Consider the following 24,925-nt stretch of genomic DNA (forward strand, 5'->3'; position numbering starts at 1 on the left):
AAAAGGGAAGGGAACTTTCGGTCCCAGCTCTCCTGCCAACTTTCCGGGTGATGACAGACAGCCCTCACAGGCTTCGAGACAGGAAATGACAGTGACAGTCAGGGACTATCAGGGTGAGGGTCTTGTATCACACTCCCTGCTGGTGGGGGTGACCCCGGTGGGGTCTGGGAAGAGGGCTTATCCATGTGGAAGGGAGGAGAGGGAGCATCTCTATGACGGGACAGGAGGACGGGTCCCCAGGCACATGCAGGGGAGGTGGAGGGAAGGGGAGATGAGCGTTGGGCGGAGGTGGCACTCTACCTGCGCTGTCCCATGAGGCAGCCACCAGCCAGAAGCGGCCACCGAGCACTTGAAATGCGGCTACAGTGACTAAGGAACCGAAACTTCCGTTTTAATTTTTTAATTTTGATTTTTTTTTTAAAAAACTAATTTTGATGCATTTACATTTAAAATTTACTGTAAATTTAAAAACCAATACTCAATTCACTTATTGGAAAACCTTTGAGTATGTTTAGAACAACATGGATACTTTGCTGCTGTAAATTGTGTGAAATGTAAACGCTGATCAAGTATTTCAGTTGGAAACGTAGAATTCAAACTGAGATATACTTTAAGTATAAAATACACACCAGATTCTGAAGAGTGAGCACCTTAAAAAATGTAATAACTGTTAACAGTGTTCATATTGGTTACACGGTGAAATAAAAATATATTGGGCATATTGAGTTAAATAAAATCATCAAATTAATTCCGCTTGTTTCTTTTTACTTTTTAAAATGTAGCTGCTCAGTCGGGCTCTGGGCTGATGGCTCGGAGCCTGGAGCCTGTTTCCGATTCTGTGTCTCCCTCTCTCTCTGCCCCTCCCCCGTTCATGCTCTGTCTCTCTCTGTCCCAAAAATAAATAAACGTTGAAAAAAAAAAAAATTAAAATGTAGCTGCTCAAAAATTCTACTTATTTTTTTTAACTTTATTTATTTATTTCATTTTTTTAATGTTTATTTTTGAGAGAGAGAGAGACAGAGCTCTAGAGGGGAAGGGCCAGAGAGAGAGGGAGACACAGAATCCGAAGCAGGCCCCAGGCTCCGAGCTGTCAGCACAGAGCCCGACGTGGGGCTCGAACTCACGAATCGTGAGATCATGACCTGAGCTGAAGTCAGACGCTTAACCGACTGAGCCACCCAGGCACCCCTTAACTTTTTTTAAATGTTTATTTTTGAGAGAGAGAGAGAGAGAGGGTGTGAGCGGGAGAGGGGCAGAGAGAGAGACGCACACAGAATCTGAAGCGGGCTCCAGGCTCTGAGCTGTCAGCACAGAGCCCGAGGCGGGGCTTGAACCCACGAACTGAGATCATGACCTGAGCCGAAGTCCGACGCTCAACCGACTGAGCCACCCAGGCACCACTGGAAAATTTTACATTACATACGTGACTTGTTTTATATTTTAGCTGTGCAGAGCTCAGAGTCTTGAATGCTGGCCTAAATTTAACATGAGAATACACGTTACCCACTAAATGGCTCCCATGTGACTGGCCCTGGAAGTCGTCCTTGTTCCCCAAAGGTGAGTAGGGCCCCTTCTGTGTGCTTCCAGAGGCCCCTGTGTGCATCTCAACATTGAAAAACAAAAAAGCACTCTGACTCTAAGGCTTTATAAGCGTATGTTACTCGAGATGCGCACTCTGTGACTGCAGCATGTGAGTTGGGGTTCTGCTTCTAGGCTCTGGTGTCCCACGCCACCACCCTGAGCTGTCAGCAGGCCCCATGCCCAGACTGTCCTAAATCCAGCCAAGCGTGAAGAGCAGGCGTCATCAGACAGGACCGGGGCAGGCGTCATCAGGCCAGGCCTCCGCAGGCTTCCTGTGGCCGGGTGCTGGCGGCGGAGGCGGGGGGGGGGGGGGGGGGGGGGGGGGGAGTCCCAGGGGAGCACATCATGACACACGACAGGCCTGTCAGCGCTGATGCTGTAGGAGGGATATACAGGCCAGTGAAATATGACCCCAGTTCCTCCCTTGTAATATCTGGGCTTGGGTCACCCGTGTGCAGGGCCCCCTCGGGCTCCCAAGCCTGCCAGAAACTCTCTAGCTTATCACGGATCTGCCTGAAGGGAGAGGACCCTGAGGGATGAGGAGTTGGGCCCAGAGAGGAACCAGATGGACTTGCCTGTCCTGTTACATTTCCCTCTGTCCCGAGTTTCTCTGGACCGTTTGCGTGGAGCAGGTTTTCACACAGTCCTTGAAACCACCTCTAACCTGGCCCTGCTCCCAGGGAGAGAATGTGAAAGGCCAAAATTCCAGACAAGGTAGTTTCTAGGGGCTGCAGTGCAAGACAGGAATTGCTGTGTGGCCTGGGGGAGAGTCGCTCTGCTTCTCTGTGCCTACTTTCCCAAGCAGGAAGATAATGCCGGAATCCCCTCTTATGTCCCACACTTGACGTGGACCAGACCTCTACAGAGTGAAGAGATGCCAGGGAGGAAGGTCTGCCAGTGCAAGCATGTAGAGATTGGAGACCTGAGCCCGTGGCCGATGACCCAATCCTAGACCCAATACCCAAAGGAAGCAGATACCCTGTGGAGAGCTCGGTCTGCAAAGCAAGATGTTAATTGAAAGCTACAGCCATCCTGCTTCCCACTTCTCTTCAAGGATTCCTCTGGCTCTCCCTCCCCCACCCCCCACTCTATCTCCGCTTCTTCTCTGTACAGGAATAGACCCACCTTTTCACTTATTCGGTCAACAAACATCAATTTAATATTTATCATGAAAAGTGGCCAGTACAACGCTAAAAGCACACTGGATTTTATTACGATGATAAGACTGAAAATCACTTGGGTGAACAAAGACTGGGAGTCAGAAAGACAGGGCTACATAGCATAGGCCATTTGTCACGCTGTGCAACTCCAGGCAAGTTCCTACCCTCTCTGGGCTTCAGGAGTCAGAAAGATAGGGCTACGTAGCATAGGCCGTTTGTCGCGCTGTGCGACTTCGGCCAAGTTCCTACCCTCTCTGGGCTTCAGGTCCATTCTGGTCCAACGAGGGGTGTGGGGTGGGTGAGTCAGAAGAGATGACCACGATCCTACAACGGGGAGAAGGGAGACAGTGACGATTAGCATGGGTGAGACAGCTGCCTCGCCCTTCCTGAAACAGGTGACCAGGGAGCAGCCGTATCTCTTCCCCATCTGGAGTGAGTCACTGCACACCAGGAAGGCTTTGAGGTCCTGCTTAGACACTAACTGCCCCAAAATATGTCTCCTCTAGTCTTTCACAATGTCTAAAATTCCACCATTAGCACCGCATCCCTTTGGATCCCCAGCACGTTATGTTCCACTCAGATCTCATGAAAATACAGACAGCTATAGAGAAGAAACAGAAATAGCTCATCGGTAAGACACTGGTGAAAATAAGCTGGCAGGGAGGGGCTTGGTTTGGCAGTCAAGAGGGGGCATCCCAAGAACCAAAGGCTAACTTCACCAACTTCATCATGATGATCAGCCGGGCAAACTTGAGGTCCGGACCTACTTCAAGGCCAACCCAGGGCAGCCAAGTTTGCCCTACAGACTCACCTCCCACCCCAGCCCGGTTCCCACCTCTCAACCCGGCCACCACGCTGTGCGAATTGAACAGCAGCAGCCGCCACGGCCCGGGCACCTGCTGTCACCAGGCACCGTTCTCTGTGCCGGGATTCGACCCTGAGAGGACAGACTGCCCGCTGCCCTCGGGGGAAGACACGCGATAAACGAGTAAGCAAATAAACAAGGTCCCTGCAGATTGTGCAAGTACTATGATCAGGTTTATGCTTTAGAGGGTCACTGGTTGCGGGATGAAGAAGGGATTTTTAAGGGGACAAGTGTAGAGGCATGTGTCCAGAAAGCTCGCCACCTGGTCCGCTCCCCCATTTCACAGCTGGGGAGACGGGCACCCAGCACGGTGTGGTGAAAACAATCGGAGTCGACTGGTCTCATCATAAACCCCGGCCTTGATGTTACTCACTGGGTGGCATTGCTCGAGTTCTTCAGCCTCTCTGAGCCTCAGCGCCCACGTTTGCTAGTGAGGCTCCCACACCCCTTGTAGCCATTTGTGCACATCCATCCACACCCTGTGAGCACGGGTGAGGTGACCGGTGCAGAGAGCCCAGAGCAGAGCAGCGCCCAGTAGACGGGACCGTCCGCATCAGGGTGACCTGCCCAAGTTCACACAGGGAGTGAGGACACATGCCAGAACTGGACCCCCGACCTCCCAGTGCCCTGTGCACCCCAGTGAGATCCAGTCAGCTATCAGTGAAGTTTCCAGGGCACATGATGGAGGATGGAAAAAAATTAATAGGATGTTATGCAATTGACTAACATCAGAATAAGCGATTTTTAAAAAGAGGGCGGGGAGGAAAGAACCTCGGAGGACGCTCTGTCTTCACAAGCTGCTGCTCTCTGCTTCCCAGCGTGTTTTTCCCTGGGGTAAGTAAGCTCAGTGCGAAACACAGTAAATCAGTGTTCAACAGGAAAAGACCATCCCAGCCCGGGGCGGGGGGGCTCCTGCCTGAGCAGAACCACGAGGAAAGGAGCTTGCTTCTCTAGCAAGAATGCCTGAAGACAGCGGGAGAGTCCAGCCGGCCCTGCAGGCCTGCCGGGATGGCCTCAGGGAGGACAGCAGCCCAGGGGAGGGGCCGGCTTGCGGCACTGGCACCGGCCTGGGGCACCGCACGGAGGAAGGTGATGAGTGACCCCTGAGCCTGGTTCTTGACGCTCCCTTCATGAGCCGGCCGTCTTCAGGCAGGTTATACCCAACTGCCGTGAGCCTCGGTGTCTCCATGCCTAAGCACTGGGCCGGCAGCACCCTCCTGTGCAAGGGGGCTGTGGGATCCCACGGGACCACCTACTGCAGAGCCCAGGAGGGCTCCCGGAGGGTCGGGGTCTCCCCCTTTGGACAGTGAGGAGAGAGGGGGTTCCTCGCAAGTGAGAGCAGGTTGGGACCAGAGAGTGGGGGTGGAAGGAGCCGGATGCAGGGGAACCGGTAGCTGCTTGTCTGGGTGGGGCTGGGCAGATCCAGCTGCACAGCCCCCCCCCCCCCCCCCACTTAGTAGGGTGGGGAGCGGGGGCGGGGAAGACACTCAGATACTGAGGGAGCACAGAGCGGGGCGGGTAGGGGACTTGCACTTGGTTGTATGTAGAGGTATTAAAGCAGCACTTTAAGGTACTTGTGTTAGCTTCCTGGGTGGCTCAGTCGGTTAAGCCTCTGACTTTGGATCAGGTCATGATCTCATGGTCTGTGAGTTCAAGCCCCACATCTGGCTCTGTGCTGACAGCTCAGAGCCTGGAGCCTGCTTCAGATTCTGTGTCTCCCTCTCTCTCTGTCCCTTCCCCCCTCACACACAGTCTCTCTCTCAAAAGTAAATAAACACTAAAAAAAAATTTTTTTTTTAAAAAGGACATTTATTGTCCCACTGCCCTGAAGGCTGGAAGCCTGAGATCAGCGTGTCCACAAGGGCTCTCGCGGAGACTGGGGACAAACCCTCCTCGGCTCTCCCTGGCTTCTGGAGGTGGCCGGCAGACTCCCTTGGCCTGTGGCTGCCACCCTCTGTCTTCACGTGGCTCTTCCTGCCTGTTCACAGCCTCTTCCCTCCGTGTGAGTTCGGATTTCTCCTTGCAGGACACCAGGCATGCTGGATTAGGGCCCGCCCCAAACACCTCATCTTAACTTGGTTACATCTGCAAAGACCCTATTTCCAAATAGGGCACAGTGTGAGATAATGCGAGTTAGGACTTCAACATACCTGTTTTTGTTTTGTTTTGTTTTGTTCTTGAGGATGAGGGGACACAACACAACCCGTAACAGTGCTTTTAGACAGACTTACCTATAAGCTGGAGAAAAAAGTCCTTATTTTCCTTACCAAGCTATATTATGTGGGGGACAGCTTGGAAGCAGAGACAGGTAGCAATTACGGGGTGGAGGGGGGGGGGAACTAAAGGTCCTGCAAGGTCCCTTTGCTGTTGCCAGTGCTAAGGGTTGGGACTGAGGCAGCCCCTCAGAGAGAGACAGGTACTCTGACCTCAGGTCTAGGAGTTGATGTGTGTCAAGCCCCCGAGCCCTCATACCACAAAGCCCAACTCAGTTTCTTCTCACCATGACCCCACAAGGCAGGTGTTGCACCCGCTTCCCGCTTCCCGGAGAGGGAACTGAGGGTTAGCCAGACTAGAGGGCTTTTTAAGGCCACACAAGCGTCTGTCGTGGCGAGCGCTGGGTGACGTTTGGAACCGTCGAATCACTATAATGTACACCTGAAACTGCTGTAACACTACATCGACTGCCCTGGAAGGAAGATTAAATTAAATTAATTTTTAAAAAAAAAAAATCGTGGGGCGCCTGGGTGGCTCGGTCGGTTAAGCGTCCGACTTCGGCTCAGGTCATGATCTCGCAGTTTGTGAGTTCGAGCCCCGCATCGGGCTCTGTGCTGACGGCTCGGAGCCTGGAGCCTGTTTCCGATTCTGTGTCTTCCTCTCTCTCTGCCCCTCTCCCGTTCATGCTCTGTCTCCCTCTGTCTCAAAAATAAATAAACGTTAAAAAAAATTAAAAAAAAAAAGAAACACATTGATTTCTAAATATATTGATCTTATATCCTGCAGCCTTGCAAAATTTGCTTCTTTTTTTTTTATTTTTTTTTTTTTAATTTTTTTTTTCAACATTTATTTATTTTTGGGACAGAGAGAGACAGAGCATGAACGGGGGAGGGGCAGAGAGAGAGGGAGACACAGAATCGGAAACAGGCTCCAGGCTCCGAGCCGTCAGCCCAGAGCCTGACGCGGGGCTCGAACTCACGGACCGCGAGATCGTGACCTGGCTGAAGTCGGACGCTTAACCGACTGCGCCACCCAGGCGCCCCACAAAATTTGCTTCTTAATTCTTGTGGCTGTCTTAGAGATTCCGTCAGATTTTTCACATAGGCCATCATGTTGCAAATAAAGACGGTGGTAGTTATTTCTCACCAATTTCCTTGCCTCTGATTTCTCTTCCTTGCCTAATTGTACCGGCTAGAACCTATATAATGTTTTCGGCTTTACTGAGATATAATTGACATATAACATTGTGAAAGTTTAAGGTGTACAACCTGTTGATTTGATACACTCGTTTATTGCAAAACACGGTATCACCTCCATCACACCACATAATGAAAATTCCTTTTTTTTTTTTTTATAGTGAGGACATTTAAGATCTTAGCAACTTTCGAGTCTATAATATACTACTATTAGCTATAATACATTAAATCCTCAGAACTTACTCGATCTTGTAACTGGAAGTTCGTACCCTTTGACCTGAATCTCCCCATTTCCCCCTCCCGCAGCTCCTGGCCACCACCACTCTACTCTGCTTCTATAAACTTGGCCGTTTAAGATTCTCCATATAAGTGATACCATACAGTATTTGTCTTTCTCCATCTGACTTACTTCACCCAGCATAATGCCCTTAAGTTTCATCCACGGTGTTGCAAATGGCAGGATTTCCTTTCTTCTGAGCCAGTGTATACATATCTCAAACGTGTATATATATTTCAATTATATAAATGTATCTCTCTCAAATCTCAACAGTAAGAAAATAAAAAGCCAATTGAGAGATGAACAAAAGACTGAAACAGGTGTTTCATCGTACCCAGTAGAATGGCTACAACGAAAAAGACTGACCATACCAAACATTGGCAAGAATGTGGAAAGACCGCAACTCTCACCCACTACTGGTGGGAAGGTGAACTGGTACAACCGCTTTGGAAAACAGTTTGTCAGTATCTTAGAAGTTTAAATACACACCTAGTGTATAAACCAGGGATTCCATCCCTAGATAGTTAAGAGAAATGAAAGCACGTATCCATATAAAGGCTTGCACACAGGGGCAGATGCGGCTTCAGTCAGATGAGCATCTGACTCTTGGTCTCAGGGTTTTGAGTTTGAGCCCAACTTTGAGTATAGAGAATGCTTAAAAAAAGACTTACATGCAAATACTCGGGACAGTTTTATTTGTAATAACTAGAAACAACCCATATGTCGAGAAGCGATTGAATAATCAAATTGCGGTATATCCATATAATATGTTACTACTCAATAATAAAGAATAGACTATGGATATGCTTAACAACATGGATGAGTCTCAAAATAAGTATGCCAAGAGAAAGAAACCAAACAAAAGAAGAGTACATCTTGTGTGATTCCATGTTTAGAAAACGCAAACTAACACCCAGTGAAAGAAAGCAGACTGGTGTTTGCTTGGGAGGGTGGGGAAGATAAAGGGACAGGAGGGTGGGATTACAAAGGAGCATGAGGAAGCTTGCAGGAGCAATAGATAGGGTCACAATCTTGGGGTGGTCATGGTTCCATGGGTGGTGTCTAAACTTACAAGTTATACACGTCAAATATGTGCAGTTTATTATACGTTAACATACATTTAGATTCCAATAAAACTGTCCACATTGTTTAGAGTATATGTTCTGGTCCATATGTATAACAAATACACAAAGTTTATAGAATCAATTTGATAGACTTGTTTGCCTTTTCTCTTATTGCTCAAGGCAGCTATATTTTCTACTTAAAATATTGTACTCTAACATATAAAACACATTTTTCTTATTACGTAGGAAAAGGTTGTTGCTATGGTAATACCAGACAAACCAGCCTTCAAAAGAAAGTGTTACTAGCAATAAAGAGACATTACACCATGATAAATGGTCAATTTATTGAGGAGACTTGACCTTCCCAAATGTCTATGTTGTAAAGTACTTCAAAGTGCTTCAAAGTACATGAAGCGAGTATTCAGACAACTAAAAGCAATAGAACACTCTAACATTATTCTTTGAGTATTTGAATAAGATTAAAAAGGAAATATGATTTGAACAAAGGAAGTAGATTTGAAGAAAACTATCAGTTTGTTAGTTGTTTTCAACAAATTACCTGACATTTATAGAATATTACATTTAACAATTATAGAATATACATTATTTATATATGTACACAGAATACTTATTGTGATATTATATAGATTATGGTTACAGATATTCATCAAAAACACATTATAGTAAATTTTAAACATTTTTAAAGTTTATTTTATTTATTTTGAGAGATAGAACACAAGCAGGGGAGGAGCAGAGAGAGGGAGGGAGAGGGAGCAAGGGAGAGAGAAAGACTCCCAAGCGGGCTCTGCACTGTCAGTGTGAACCCCAATGTGGAGCTCGAACTCACACACCATGAGATCATGACCTGAGCCGAAACCAAGAGCTGAACACTTAACCGACTGAACCACCCAGGCGCTCCACATTATAATAAATTTTAAAGGACTGAAGTCATGAAAAGTTTGTTCTGTGACCACACTTGGATAAATTAAATATCAATAACAAAAAGGTGTCTAGAAAACATCACATATTTGCCAATTAAATAGCACACTTCTAAATAACTCATTGGTCAAAGAATAATGCTCTGGGAAGTTAGATAATATTTTGAACTAAGGGAAATTATTTTGAGATCTTTTCCTCTTTTCTGACATAAGTATTCAGGGCTATGAATTTCCCTCTCAGCACTGTTTTTGCTGCATCTCACAATTATGCTGTACTATCATTATAATTCAGTTCTAGGTATTTTTTTCAAGTGTTAGGAGATTTTCCTGTTATCATCCTATTATTAATTTCCAGTATGATTCCCCTCATGGTCAGACTACATGATTTCAATTCTTTTAATTTGTTGGAATCTGCTTTAAAGTCCAGGATATGGTACACTTTTGTGAATTTTACATGAGCACCTGAAAGAATATGTATTCTACTGTTTGGGGACAGTGTTTTATAAATACCTATTAGATCTGTTGTCTGACACTATTGCTCACTTTTTCTATATCCTTATTGATTCTTTTTTGTCTGGTAGAGAGAAAGGGATGTTAAGGTCTCCAACTGTAACTGCAGATAGATCTATTTCTATTTCTCCTTCCAGTTTTGTCAGTGTTTGCTTCATAGATTTTGAAGCTCTGTCGTCTGGTGCATACACTTTTAGGATTTCTATGTCTTCTTGGTGTGTTTTCCCTTTTATCAATATTTAATGTCCTTCTTTGTCCCTGGTAATTTCCTTTGTTCTGAAGTCCACTTGATCTTATTAATACAGCCACTCTGCTTTTTAAAAATTAGTGATTGCACAGTATAGTTTTTTCTCTTTTTACCTATATTGCTATATGTGAAGTGGGTGTCTTGTAGATACTATATGACTAGGTAATTTTCTATCTACTGTGCCAATCACCATCTTTTAATTGATGTATTTAGATGATTTACGTTTAAAGTAATTATTAGATGGGTGCCTGGTTGGCTCAGTCAGTAGAGCATGTGACTCTTGATCTTGGGGTTGTAAGTCTGAGCCCCACATTGGGTATAGAGATTACTTACAAATAAAATCTTAAAAAAAAAATAAAGTAGGGGCACATGGGTAGCTCAGTTGGTTAAGCATCTGACTCTTGATTTCTGTTCAGGTCATAGTTCTGTTCTCATGGTTCATGCGTTCGAGCCCCACATCAGGCTCAGCACTTACAACCCGCAGCCTGCTTGGGATTCTCGCTCTCCCTCTCTCTCTTTCTGCCCCTTCCCTACTCACACTTGCAGCACACTCTCAATAAACAAACAAACAAACAAACAAACTTTTTAAAAAGATAAAGTAATAATTGATATGTTATGGCTTACATTGGCCACTTTATTATTTGTTTTGTTCGTTCATTCTGTTCCTTATTCCTTTGTCGCCCCATGCCTTTTCTTCCTCCTTGTAAGTATTTGAAGAAACTAAACGAGATGGACAAGAAAACATATCAAGATGAATGGAATGTGAATAAAGTGCTGCTAAAAAGAAAGCGTAGCTCTAACTGCTTGTATTAGACAGGAATAAAGCGAAAGATCAACGAGCCAAGAGTGCATGTTAAGAAGTAAGAAGATCAAGTTCCATAGTAAGTAGAAAGAAAGAATTAATAGAACAGAAAACAGGGGCACCTGGGTGGCTCAGGCGGTGAAGCGTCCAACTCTTGGTTTCAGCTCAGGTCATGATCTCACGGTTTGTGGGTTTGAGCCCCGCATCGGCCTCTGAGCTGACAGTGTGAAGCTTGCTTGGGATCCTATCTCTCTCTCCCTCTCTCTCTGCCTCTCCCAAGCTCGCTCTCCCTCTCCCTCTCCCTCTCCCTCTCCCTCTCCCTCTCCCTCTCTCTCTCCCTCTCTCTCTCAAAATAAATACATAAACTTAAAAAAATAGAGCAAAAAATAATAATATAAAAAATAGATAAAAGAAAAAGTCCTCAAAGACAAATCTGGTCATTTGAAAGATTGAAAGAGATCTTATCAAAAGACTGATAACCCCTTAACTGGACTGAAAAAGAAAGAAAGAGAACAAGAAGACACTCAAATTGCCAATACCAAAAACAAAACAGGGGATATAATTAGTTCTGTACTAAAACCATACACAAATAAATATGACAATTGAGATGAACTGGAGAAATTCCATCAACGTAAAGATGACCAAAACTGGCCCAAGGAGAAATAGAAAATATTAACGGGCCTGAATCCATTATAGAATTGGGTTAACAACTAAAACCTTCAACAAAGAAAACACTAGTTTCAAGTGGCTTCACTGAAAATTCTTTCAAATATGTAAGGAAGAAATAATGCCAGTGCGCCTGGGTGGCTCAGTCGGTTGAGCGACTGACTTCATCTCAGGTCATGGTCTCACGGTTTGTGAGTTCGAGCCCCACACGGGGCTCTGTGCTGACAGCTCAGAGCCTGGAACCTGCTTTGGATTCTGTGTCTCCCTCTCTCTCTGCCCCTCCCCTGCTCATGCTCTGTCTCTCTCTGTCTCTTAATAATAAATAAACGTTTAAAAAAACTTAAAAAAAAAAAAAAGAAATAATACCAATGCCAATCTCATACCAACTTTTTCTAAAACTAGAAAGGAGGAAATGGTCCCCTACTCACTTTATGATACCAGCCTGACTCACCACTGAAACCTCACAACACTATTACAAAAAATAAAAGTATAGACCAACATCCCTCATGAACATCAATGTAAACATGCCTTAACAAAATATGGGCAAGTTGAATTCAGAAAGATACCAAAAGGATAATATAGGATGACAAAATGTGGTTTATCCCAGTAATGAAAGGCTAGCTTCTCACCTGAAAATAAATCACTGTAATTTACCACAGGAACCAAAGAAAGAAGAAAAAAGTTATGATCATCTCAATCAATGCAGAAAAAGCATCGGACAAAATCCAATCCCCATTCATGATCTAAAAAAATAAAAATAAATAAATAAATAAATAAAAACTAAGCAAAGTGGGAATAAAATAGAAGGAAAACAGCTGTGGAAAGCTGACGGACAGCTGACGTCATACTTAATGATGAAATATGAACACTTTCCCCCTATGATCCAGAACATGTGTATAATGTCTGCCCTCATCACTTCTGTTCAACACTGTGCTGGAGATTTTAGCCAGTACAATAAGGCATGAGAAATAAATATAATTCATAACAATTAGTATGGAATGAGTAAAATGCTTTTTATTCACAGACGATATGTTTGCGCATGAACAGAACCCAGATAAAACAGCTAGTATTAATTAGTAAATTTAGTAATGCACAATATACAAGGTCATTATACAGAATCAATTGTATGTTTATACAGTCAATTAGAAAATGTCAGAAAAACCATTTTAATAGCATAAAAACCTGTAAGATACATAGGAATACGTTTAATAAAAATATACAAAGTCTCTACATTGAAAATGACAGAATAAGGCCCAGAGAAGTTAAGAAAATGAAGAGATGCCTGTTTGCAGACTGGAAAACTCAATGTTAAGAAGGTCAGTTCTCCCCAAATTGATGTATACATTCGATGACATCTTATCAAAATCTTAACTTTTTTAATGAAAATTAACAAGTTGCTTCTAAAGGTAATAAAAACGTGTGTGATCTAGAATTCAAAATAATATTGAAAAAAAAAAGAAGAAGGTTAGAGAGTTAACAGGTTAACTGTAAATCTACGGTAGTGAAGACGGTGTGGTATTGGGGTAAGGATAGACAAATGGATTAATGAAACAGAACAGAGGATCAAGAAATAGATTCACACTTTCACAGTTCATTGATTTCTGATAAAGGGGGCCAAAGCAATTCAATGCGGAAGGGAAAGTCTTTTCGAAAAAATGACGCTGGAGGCAGTGAATAAAAATATGGGGGGAAAATGATCCTCGACCTCCATCTCACACTACACACTAAACATAATTAGCGACGGATAATAGACTTAAACAAAAACGCTAATTACAATAAACGTTCTGGAAGGCAACAGAAGAATATCTCTATCACACAAAATGCAGTAATCATAAAAGAAGAAATATAAAGCATTCGATCTTTGTCAACATTGAAAATGTCGGCTCTTTAAAACACACTTGTAACAAAATGCAAAAGCAAACTATAGGCGGAAGGACTCATCTGACAGGGGATGTGTACTCAGAATGTTCAAAGAACTCCTACAAACCAATAGTAAAAGGAGAAACATCCCAAGAAAGATTGGGCAACAGGTTTGAACAGATCCATCATAAAAGACGACACTGAGTGGCTAATAAGCATATGAAAAGGTGGCCAGCATCACAGTTAAAACCAGAATGAGATATCACTTCACACCCTCTGGTTTCGTCAAAAACACCGACAATATCAAATGCTGGTGAGGACTAAAACTGGAGCTCTCCAGCATTGAAGGCGGGAGCACAAACTGAAACAATCACTTTTGAAAAACTGCTGTGGCCATTTTCTCTAAAATTAAATATATTTTTCCCTGAGGAGCCAGCAATTTCACTCTTGCTTACTGTAGAAAAAATGGACACCTATGTTTCCAAAAAAAAAAAAAAAAGAATTTGTTCCAGAATATTCATAGAGGCTTTACTCCTACCAGACTAATCTGGTAAACAATCCAAATGTCCATTACAAGAGAGTGAATAAACAAATCGGGATATGTCCGAATAATTAATACTATTTAGTAATAACAAGGAAGGAACTTCGTTACCACAGCAAGCTGGAGTGTGGATCTCAGTCATTACGGTAAACAAAAGGAGCCAGTCACAGAAGCGTCCACATTATCTGATTCCATGCATGCGGCATTCAGGAATAAGCAAAATTCATCTACGCTGTTAAAAAAACGGAACAGTGGTTGCCTCTGTAGGGTGAGGACTGACTGGGAAGGAGACCAGGGAATTTTCCCAGATGATGGAAATGTTCATACCTTGATTGGGAGCGTGGTTACTAGGTGTGTTTGCTTGTCAAAGTCATAGAACTCTACACTCAAGATCTGTGCATTTCCTTGTATGTAACTTACACCTCAGCCGAATTTTTTTTTTTTAATTTTTTTTTCAACGTTTATTTATTTTTGGGACAGAGAGAGACAGAGCGTGAACGGGGGAGGGACAGAGAGAGAGGGAGACACAGAATCGGAAACAGGCTCCAGGCTCTGAGCCATCAGCCCAGAGCCTGACGCGGGGCTCGAACTCCCGGACCGCGAGATCGTGACCTGGCTGAAGTCGGACGCTTAACCGACTGCGCCACCCAGGCGCCCCTCAGCCGAATTTTTTAAAAGAAGAGGAAGCAGTGGGCAGGAATGTGGGTGTATCAGTTCTTGAACTTTCCTTTCCTTGACCTTGACCTCCTCCACCATTTGGGATCTCCTGGTTCCAGTAGGTCACTCCAACCAGAAAGCACCAGTTTAAGTACCGATTTCTGCACAGGTCCTTTTTTTTTTTTTTTTTTTTTTTAAATTTTGAGAGAGAGAGAGCGCACAGGCAAGAAGGGAAGAGGGGCAGAGGGGGAGAGAGAGATAGATTAAGAATCCCAAGCAGGCTCCACACTCAGCGCAGAGCCCAACACGGGGCTCGATCCCACAACCCTGGGATCACGAGCAGAGTCGAAATCAAGAGTCAGAAGCTCAACCGACTACGCCATCCAGGCACTCCACTGCCCTGGTCCTTGAGTGATAGAATTCTGGACAGCAATCATTAGAATTTTTTACAGCTCTCTTCACTTGGAGCAGAAGTTCTCACTGGTTTAGAAATCTCTCACCATACAACTTACCTAACTACTCGAAAGAAAAGGTAAAGCCCTTGAAAAGCTTAGCCATTTTAAGAAAGAATATGCATACCCATGCACACCCGCAGACTCGGCATCTGCTTAAAAGATACTAGCAGTGATAAAGAGTCATCAGCAACCGCAGACTGAGAAGCAACCAATGAAAGGCTTAATAGGTCTAAATTCATAGTTCACAGTGGAATCGATTTTATGGCAAAAGAGTGGAACAAAGAGAAATATAAATATCCAGAACCAGATGAGCTGACTGCTGATATTACAAGATGGGGCAGAGGAAGTGACAAGGGGTGCTCCCTATATGGCCCTTCGCCGTAGAGTCAGTGTGCAACAGAAAGGAAAGGTTTATACTATCCCTCTCCTCAAATACACACACACACACACACACACACACACACACACACACACACAGTCTATTCCACCACGGGGATTTTTTCCTTTCCCTCTTCCTCCAATTAAGATGTTCATTGCCCGTGCAGCCAATTCACAACTTGGGAGGCCCACCTCAAGAATACTCTCCCCAGAATAATTTCTTTGGCATTTACCCTGACAATAGTAGTGAGTTACTTTCAAAAGAACCAGCTACTGAAAACCCAGAGCCCCGCAATCCCAGAAACATGGGAATTTTGTCTCTTACAGATTAATTTTGAATAACCTCTCAGTTTCAGTTCGAGGAACTGCTAGAACTCAGTAATTATACTTTTGCCCAGATGAAAGTTTTACAGAATTGTAATTATCAAGACAGTGATTTGTAAATAAAGTCGATTTACATATTAATCTCGGCAAGTGAATTATCTTATACTCTCTGGATAGTATGAATACTGTGTTTAATTTGATTAGCAGCCCATTATTCCATGAACAATACTAGAAGCATCACATGAGCAGTTCTGAAATCAAAGGGCAAAAGGCATTCCTATACATGCCAAGTGCTGTATTATTATAGTTTTCAGACAAACATGAAGCGTCTTGATGTTTTCATTAGACAAACTAACTTGATGTTACCTGAATACATTTAAACCAGAATGTTCAGTCTTTTTTAAAAAAAATTTTAGTGTTTTTATTTATTTTTGAGACGGAGAGAGACAGAGCATGAGCAGGGGAGGGGCAGAGAGAGAGGGAGGCACAGAATCCGAAGCAGGCTCCAGGCTCTAAGCCGTCAGCACGGAGCCCGACACAGGGCTTGAACTCACAGACTGTGAGATCATGACCTGAGCTGAAGTCAGATCCCCAACCGACTGAGCCACCCAGGCACCCCAAGTCTTTTTTTTTGAGAGAGAGAGAGAGAGAGAGAGAGAGAGAGAGAGAAAGCACAGGAGTGGGGGAGGGGGGCAGAGAGAGAGGGGGAGAGAGAATCTTAAGCAGGCTTCACGCTCAGCACAGAGCCTGACGCAAGGCTTGATCCCATGACCCTGGGATCATGATCTGAGCTGAATCAACAGTCGGATGCTCAACCGTCTGAGCCACCCAGGCACCCCATAAACTACAATGTTTGAAACAGAGAATACCAAAGTTTAAAAGGTCTATCTCGCTCTTTTAATAATAGCAAGTCCTTGTTAGACCATACCCTCTCCTCTTCCTCCTCCCTCTACAGAGATAATTCCCCATTCACAACTTCAGACGGAGGCTGAAGGCACAGAGCCTGACACGGCGCTCGAACTCAAGGACCACGAGATCATGACCTGAGCCGAAGTCAGACGCTCAACCGACTGAGCCACCGAGGCACCCATCAGTTTTCTCATTTTTAAAATGGGGATAAGCATAGCATCCACTTCGCAGGTCATCATGGAGATCGAAGGAACTAATTCATGTAGAGCTCTTGGCTTGGCATCTGGCTCGCTGTAAGTGCTTAGTACACGTTAGCTGGCTTTTTTAAGACAGTGGCCACTCCCCTAAGCACTGGTCAGTCCTGCGTTCACACAGGTACGTTGGGGAGTCCACAGGCACCTCGAATTTACCATGTCCAGACCGCAATTCTCCACCTTCTCCCCAACCCACCCCTCCAACACTTTTTACTACTCTTGCCATTGCAATCCTGCCTTCCCCTGCCCGGCTCCCCCGGCCCCCATTCTGTCCCCTAGCCCCAAGTTCCCACGCTCAGTGAGGCCCAAAGTCCAGAGTCCCCAGGTCCCACCCCTGCTGCCCCAGGCCAGTCACACTGCCTGGGCAACAAACCCCTGGCTTCCCTGCCCTGGGCTGTCCTCCTCAGTCTGCCCCCGACACCCCAGCCTCAAATATGCTCCCACAGCTCAGTTCCCATCAGGCCTTTCTCCAGCTCAGTCAGAACCCATGACTCTCCATTTCCTACAGAATCTCTAGCACAGCAACCCTTGCCTTTGCTGGGAGCTTTCCCCTCCTGACCTCTCTGCCCTTTTGTCCCCTGGTGGAGCGACAAGGGCCTCGCCACACCCTGACCACACCATCCACATTCCTGACCCTGCAATCTTTCTCACACTGTCCCCTCAGCCTGGAATGCAATCTTCTTCCAGGTTTATGGCTTCCTTCCCACCCTGGGTCTTTCTTTTTTTTTTTTTTTTTTTTTTTTTTATTTTTGGGACAGAGAGAGACAGAGCATGAACGGGGGAGGGGCAGCGAGAGAGGGAGACACAGAATCGGAAACAGGCTCCAGGCTCCGAGCCATCAGCCCAGAGCCTGACGCGGGGCTCGAACTCACGGACCGCGAGATCTTGACCTGGCTGAAGTCGGCCGCTTAACCGACTGCGCCACCCAGGCGCCCCCCACCCTGGGTCTTTCATCCAGCACTCCCTGTACAGAGCTCAAAGGCCCCTCAGGGCAGGCCGGAGACCTGCCAGCCACAGCCTGGGGGCGCATCCCAGGCCCTGCTTTGGGGCCTTTTCTCTGTCCTGTAAGCAGGACCTTCATTTGTAGAACCCAATGCAAAATTATTTTGAAGAGGCCTCTTTGTTCCAAAGTTATTAAGAATTTTAAGATGGACAAATCCCAACTGAGGAACATTCTACAAAATACCTGACCAATAATAATCCTCAGAACTGTCAAGATCACATAAACAAAGAAAAGGCTGAGAAAATTTCAAAGCCAAAAGTAGCCTCTGAGGTCATGATCACTACGTGTAACGTAGCATGCTGGATGGGATCCCGGAGCAGAAAAAGAATAAGTAAAAACTAAGAAAATATGAAGTTTAGTTCATAATAATATATCAATATCAGTTCATTAATTGTAGCAAACATACTACGTACTAATGTAACATATTAAAAGTAGGGGAAACTGGATAAGAACTTTCTATACCATTTTGACAATTTTTCTGTAGATCTAAAAGTGTTTTAAAATTCAAAGTTTTTTTTTAATTAATTAACAGAAGCAAAACAAAGCAAAAAATTTAATTTTTTTAAATTAATTAACAGAAGGCAACAGCAGAGACAATGAGTAAATTGTCCAAGACAGAGCCAGGATTTAAACCCGGATCTGCCTGACCCCAAGGCTTTTGTGACTAACTGCTTCTGTTGCTTGAACCCCAGGGAGAAGGCCCTCGCCTGGGGACAAGAGAAAAGATGTGTGTCTGGGTGGGGGTGGGGGCTGTCACAGTATTTAGCGGAGGTTAAGAACCCAAGCCTGATGGTCACATAGTGTTATGCATCTGTTCATACGAAATTCCCAGAATAGGTAAGTGCACAGAAACAAGAAAGTAGATTCATGGTTGCCAGGGGCTGGGAGAGGGAAGAATGTGAAAGGGACACAGCGGAGGTAACTGCTTAATGGTGTGGGATTTCTTTTTTGGAGGGACAGGATTGCTGTTGAATTAGATAATGATGATGGCCGTACAGCATCATGAATATACTAGGAAACAATGAATCGTATTTATTTGTTTATTTATTTGTTTGTTTATTTATTATCTATTAAGCTCAATGCCCAACATGGAGCTTGAACTCATGACCCCAAGATCAGCCAGGTGCCCCTGAATTGTACACTCTTAAATGATAAATTTCATGTGATACAAAATTGAAAGAGTATAAGCTTGAGATCCATTCCGTCTGGATTTGAATCTCCACTGGCCCATTTGCAAGCTGTATGTGACCGTGGGCCAGTTGCCTCTCTGTGCCTCAGTTCCTTTATCTGGCAAATAAATAGGGGTAACAGTGCCTGTCTCATAAGGTTGTTGTCAGCATATAAAGGACTCAGGATAGTACCTGGCACATAGAAAGCAATCAACATTAGCTATAATAATATTACAAAGAGACGGTAGAGCTTCAAAGGCCTCAACGTTAGGTGCCTCCCCACCAGGGTCCAGGTGTTTGGGGTCCATAATGGACTGGATGGGCCAGGGGGGGGATTACGAATTCATCCTTAAACCTCCCGCCCCATCCCAAACCCCACTCCCCAGCCCCCCTACCCCCTTCTCCCCCCCTCACGCAACAAGATCCTCGAAACCGAGCAGTCTGAGAGCTCCCTTCCCCAGACCACCTAGGGGCCCAAGAACCACTCCTGGGCGGCTCCCGGGTGGAAGCAAGGCTCTCTTCCTGACCCGTGGCCTTCTCTCCCTTCTCTCCCTTCCTTACCCGCGGCCTTAGAACGGAGGTTGCAGCGGCAGGCCGCGGGAAATGAGCTGCAGCGCGCCGCCTAGTGGCAGCTGCGAGCACACGGGTCCTGGTCACAGAAGGAGGGGCCAACCCGGAGCCGCCAGCCCCGCCGGCCGAGACAACCCCGACAGCGGCTCTTAAATCAGCATTGTTACTAAATAAATAGCTTGTGTTCAGCCAGATAAGGGGCTTTGTGTGTATTCTTTTTAATTCTAGGAGATAGTGTTTCCATTTTACAATCGAGGACACTGATGCTAGGAAAGGCTCAGCAGACAGCCCCCCCCTTCTCCCAGCAGGTAAGAGCTGTCCCTGGACCATCAAACGTCAATCAGCTCAACTCCAGATTCCACAACTCTGGCTGCCACAGGCTCTTCTGGTTCGGGAGAAATGAGGGTAGCCCGTGGAAGCATCTGCAGCCCCCAATGAGGGTCAGAGCTGGTTCTGGAACTGATTTCAAAGCAGCAGTGTTGCAGAAAGGTGCCCCCCCCCCCCCCCCCCCCCCGCCCACCTTCCTCCAGCCCTAGGTCCCAGGCCCCCAGGAAATGGAGGGGGAGGTGCAAGGTTCCTTCTAGGGCCCATTTGACAAGTCTGGGGACCCTTTGCTCAGTAGCCCCTCTTTTTCCAGCCTCATTGATGTTTCCACTCAACCGATATTGATTGTAGGCCTACCATGTGCAGGATGCTGTCTTACAAGCCAGATACATGATAGTGAACAGGAAAGGAGGGGCCCTGCCTCGAAGCAGCAGCGCATCACCTCCTCCTCCTCCTCCTTAACTCACAGCAGGAACACCTTTACTGCGAGTGTGATGGCTCTGGGTTTGGGAACACCTTGGTAATTCTTAATCCAGTTACACTAATGAGTCATCCCAGGGCCTGGGCCTTGCCCATTCTTCACCCATCCCAGGGAAAGGTGTGGGCTCAGGGCCTCTGAAGGCCTTTCCCTGACCCCAGCCGAGGGCCAGCACTCACACTGTTACAGCATGGCAGGGGGGCAGGGAATTACAGAGGGATCCCCAGTGTGGTAAGTTCCCCACCCTGATGCTGGAGTCCTGGAGGGAAAACCGGGCCCAGGACCCCCACCCCCCTCCATGGGGATATTTTAAGAGTTGACAGAGTTTTTAGGCTGGGGAGGAAGGTAGGACAGCCGGGAGGAGAGGGGCAAATAAATGACCACATTTATTTTGCTTGCCCTCCCATCCCCCCCTGCCCTGCCGCCAGGAATTAAACAAAGTCATGAAACCAGGCTAGAAGGGCCTACCTGGTGCAGCTACTGCCTGAACAGCAAAGTCCAGAGGACTGAAAGTTTTTGGAAAAATCTCCAATTCACACCGGCTTTCTGATTAAGAAAGAGAGAGAGAGAGCGAGCACGTGTGTGCACATCAGCCCTGTGATCCCCGCCTGCCATGTTTCTGCTGAGGTCCCTCCCTGCCGAGTTGTCCAGCATAGTGTCCTTGACCATGTGTCTGCACCCAGACGGTGATGGTCAGTTGTGGGTCTCGGTACCTGTGTTCCCGTATGGGTTTCCTCGTGGTAGTCAGGCATCTAAGTATCTACCGCTTCCGTGTCATCTTAGGAGTATGTTTGTTCTTTTGGGGGTGTATGTCTGTGTATATGTCTGTGGCTGTGACAAGGGGTGTGCGTGTGCCTTTTTTGGTCCTGTGTCTTAGGTATGTGGTTGTCTCTGCAGCTGGGTGCCCATTTGTAGGTGTTTCTGGGAGGGTCAGTTTGCATTTGCACCTGTGGGTCTTTGCTGTGTGTTTACCTGTGTGTGCTTTTGTAGGTGTGTATCAGTGAGGTATGCCTGTAACTGTGTCCAGAGGTATGTGTACGTATGTGTGCTTATAGTTATATGGACGGGTGGAGCTGGCTTGGTGTGATCAGCTATTGACTCTCTCATCCACTACCCTTGCCTGGGCTGCCCTGGGCCAAGCTAAAAATAACCCGCCTACCTTTGCCCACAGGGACCTTTCTCGGTTGGCCAAAGTTCTTCCCAGGGAGTCCGGCACTACCCGCATCCACCCTCCTGATCCTGAGTACCCAGCCACAGAGGGCGGAAGGGGCAGACTGACTATAGGAACCCTGCCCCAGAGGCTCCGGACCCCAACCTGTGGGGCAGGGTGTGTGGAGGAGGGTATGGGCAATACTTGTTGTTCCTCTGTCCCCACCAGGTCCCCTCTGGTCCCCAAATCCTTTCTTCTTCAGCCTAGAAAGTATCCCTGGGCATACTTGGCTCTATTTCAGCCCATCCCCTACAGGCTGCTCGGCCCAGCTGGACCAATCTCAGCCTTCCTTCAACCCTTCCTGAAGCTGCCCACGGCACCTGTATTTGAGGAGCTATTCTAGATCCCAGCTCCAGAAAAATCCCAAGTAGAGAACAGATCAGAGCTAGGGAGAAGAGGCATTCCTGCTGGCTGGCAGTATCCTTCTCTGCCAGGCCAGCCCCTGAGAGGTGGGGTGGGGGGGGGGGTGGAGGCTCCCCAGCTCAGAGTTTCTTTCTAATCCCATCTTCCCTGCCCCCTTCATTCACTCATTCTCTCCAAGCTGTGTGATCTTGAGCAAATGACTTTACATCTCTGTGCCTCTATTCCTTCATCTATAAAATGGGGATAGAATTGTTGTGAGGACTGAGGTAATGCGTATCAAGTGCTTAACCCCATTCCTGGGGCACAAGTGTTTGCCAGTGTTAGCTGGCCCACCCCTTCTGACGTCTCTGTGTTTCAATCTTAAAATACCACCATCCCTCAAACTCCACCTAAATGGCCTTTGGCCTACCCTTGGAAGGCCAGGACTGGTATACCCCCCAGGAAGCAGCCTGGCAGGGAGGGGAGATCTTGGAAAGAGAGATTACTGACATTTAATGCAGTTTCCATACATAATTTTTTTTCATTCAATCCTATGCCCCCTTATGAAATAATTATAATTTTTTCTCTATTTTAGATGATGATGAAGGGAGCATCAGAATGGTTAAGTAACTTGCTCAGTTCAAGGTCACACAGAAGGTAAGGAACAGAGCCCAAGTTTCTCTGAGCCAAAAATGTTTGTACCCGTGCCCTCTACCCCACTGTTCCTTGGAGGACAAGTTTTTAACGCCCTAGTCCCCTAAAGTGCTACGAGAGGTTTAGAGGGGTCTGGTAAACAGTTCTGCCTGAGGTTATTCAGACAAGTAGACCCATCCAGGATGATCTACATCCCAAGTTCATACCCAAGTTCACATAGCTGTAAGCCCCAGCTTGATCACGACTTCGGCGGCGTTCAAGATTTTCTCATTTAGAGAGTCGGTTTTGGAAACATCCCAGCATGTAGAAGGCATGGGACGTAATACAGACGAAGCGAGCCAAAAGTGAGACTCCTCAGTTTGATCAGATGAGAAAGCTGACACAGCCAAGCCAAAGGAGAGCTTAGATACACTTCCTTAGTTTTTGGAAAAGAAAATTGGCCAGACTCCACTTCCAGCTGATTTCCAGCGGCCGGGTTTTCCAAGTCGCCAGGCCCACCGGCTCGCGAGGACCCCCCCTGAAAGGCCCCCAGCTCGGCAGAGGCCGCGCCCGGGTGGCCCTCGGTTCCCCCCCTCCGGGGCCCCCTGCCGGCCCCGCCCCTGCCCGCCCAGGCCCCGCCCCGGCCGCGAGCCGTCCCCCCTCCGCTCGCGGACTCACTAGGGCGAGCGAGCGGCGGCGCTCGGCATTGTGGCAGGCGGCGGAGGCCGGCGAGGGCGCCGGAGCCGCGGGTAGCGGCGGGGCGCAGAGAGGCGCGCGAGGGGGTTCGGACGGCGCGGCGCGGGCTGCTGCGAGTGTCGCTGAGTGCACTCACCTTCTGTCTCGCAACTTCGAAGCCAGGGCGTGGGAGCGCGGGGAGCGCTCGGAGCCCCAGAGCCTGAGGAGCGCAGAGAGGGGCGCGCCGGAGCCTGGCGGGAGAGCGGGCGCCGGGCACCCACTGCGCTCCGAGCGCCCGGCAGCCCTCTGCGCAGCGTGGCTGCCGCTGCCCCCACGGAGGGCACGGGCTGGCGCGGCCGGGCGCCGGGGAGGACGGCGAGGAGGAGGCGGCGGCGGCGGAGACGGCGGCGGCGAGGCTGGGGCCAGGGAGAGAGCCCCGGGGGAGAGGCGCCCGAGCCTGGCCGCGGGAGCATGTGGGCCCGGAGCGGAGCGCGGGGCGCGCTGCTGCTGGCGCTGCTGCTCTGCTGGGACCCGAGGCTGAGCCAAGCAGGTAGGGAGCGATCGGGCGTGGGGGCGGACGTATAGGGGACATTTGCGCCCCAGTCTCCCGAAGTTGAAGTGGTCCATCACCGCGTCGGTGTGCACAGGGAAAGCGCCACGGCACCCAAGTTAGAAGGTAGATTTCTCCGCCCACCAAAGTGGGCGATGGCGCAGCCACCCCTCGGGCGGCGCAGGCCAGGTGGTTCAGAGTAAGCTTCCTGCCCCCGCCTAGAAGGGATCACTTCTGTTCCTTGGAACGGGTGCCCGAGTCGAGGTCTGCTCCTACCGGAGGACTGGCCTCCAGGGGACCCCAGGTTCCCCGCGCACGGAGACCCGGGGGGCGGGGGGGAAAGACTCGCCGCTTCGGTCAGGTTTGCGTTTATGTGCGGTTCGCCGGAAACTTCCTAGTCGGGGTCCGGGCTCGTCCAGGCTCCTACGCGCTGCACCCTCCGGAATCAGCAAACGGGAGGGAGGGATAGAGAAACCTGCGGAGCACTGGAAGTGCGGGTCTGCTCGGCCTGCCGGAGGAGGCAGGCTTGAAAGGCTTTGGCTATCGAAGGGGGAAGGGCCGAATACTGCTCGCACAGCTTTCCCTGCGACCGCAGGATCCGCTGGTCTGGAGGGATATTTTCTGGGGTTTGGTATGTATGTGTGTTGGGGTGGAGGGGAGTACATAGTGATCCTGCCAAGTTTCCGTCTAAATGGGTCACTGACATTCTCCCGGTCCGGGGAGCGGACGAGGTGCGCCTGTCTACATTGGGCCTGTAGGATGCCTTAAGGGGGTTGGTGGGCTCCTGAAATAAAGTGCCTACCGCCACCGCCTCCAGCACCTCGCTGTGGTCGTGTACACGTCTCCCTCGTCTGTGGCTGGGCCCCGCGTCGCTGTCTGGGCTGTGTCTTCCCGGCGAGCCGGTGGACGCAGAGGAGCCAACCTTTCTTTGGTGCCGGAACCCAAGTAGGTGAGCTGGCAGCGGCGGCCGGACACCTCCGCTCCCTGGGCGGGGCGGGGCGAGGCGAGGCGAGGCGTGGCGAGGCGAGGCAAGGCGAGGCGAGGCGGGGTGGAGTGGGATGGGTAGGGGGCGT

At 47.9% G+C, this 24,925-nt stretch overlaps 1 protein-coding gene and 1 long non-coding RNA gene across 3 annotated transcripts in view; one reads left to right on the forward strand and one right to left on the reverse strand.

The window, feature by feature from the left end:
- Positions 1-2,774: 2,774 nt before the first annotated feature.
- Positions 2,775-23,749, reverse strand: LOC147575976 (uncharacterized). Its single transcript, XR_015241636.1, has 2 exons — positions 23,460-23,749; positions 2,775-3,065 (listed from the first exon to the last, which is right to left on the reverse strand). It is a non-coding gene; the product is annotated as an uncharacterized LOC147575976 (long non-coding RNA).
- Positions 23,721-24,925, forward strand: part of UNC5B (unc-5 netrin receptor B) — an 81,856-nt gene continuing 80,651 nt past the window's right edge. For both annotated transcript variants that reach the window (XM_086679913.1, XM_086679914.1), the window contains exon 1: positions 23,721-23,852. In XM_086679913.1, the coding sequence (XP_086536039.1) occupies positions 23,774-23,852 (79 nt within the window). In that variant the 5' untranslated portion in view covers positions 23,721-23,773. The remainder of the gene's footprint in view (positions 23,853-24,925) is intronic.

This window comes from Puma concolor, chromosome D2 (assembly GCF_028749965.1).
Source record: "Puma concolor isolate L17-30 chromosome D2, mPumCon1.1.hap2, whole genome shotgun sequence".
NCBI classification, from domain to species: domain Eukaryota; kingdom Metazoa; phylum Chordata; class Mammalia; order Carnivora; family Felidae; genus Puma; species Puma concolor.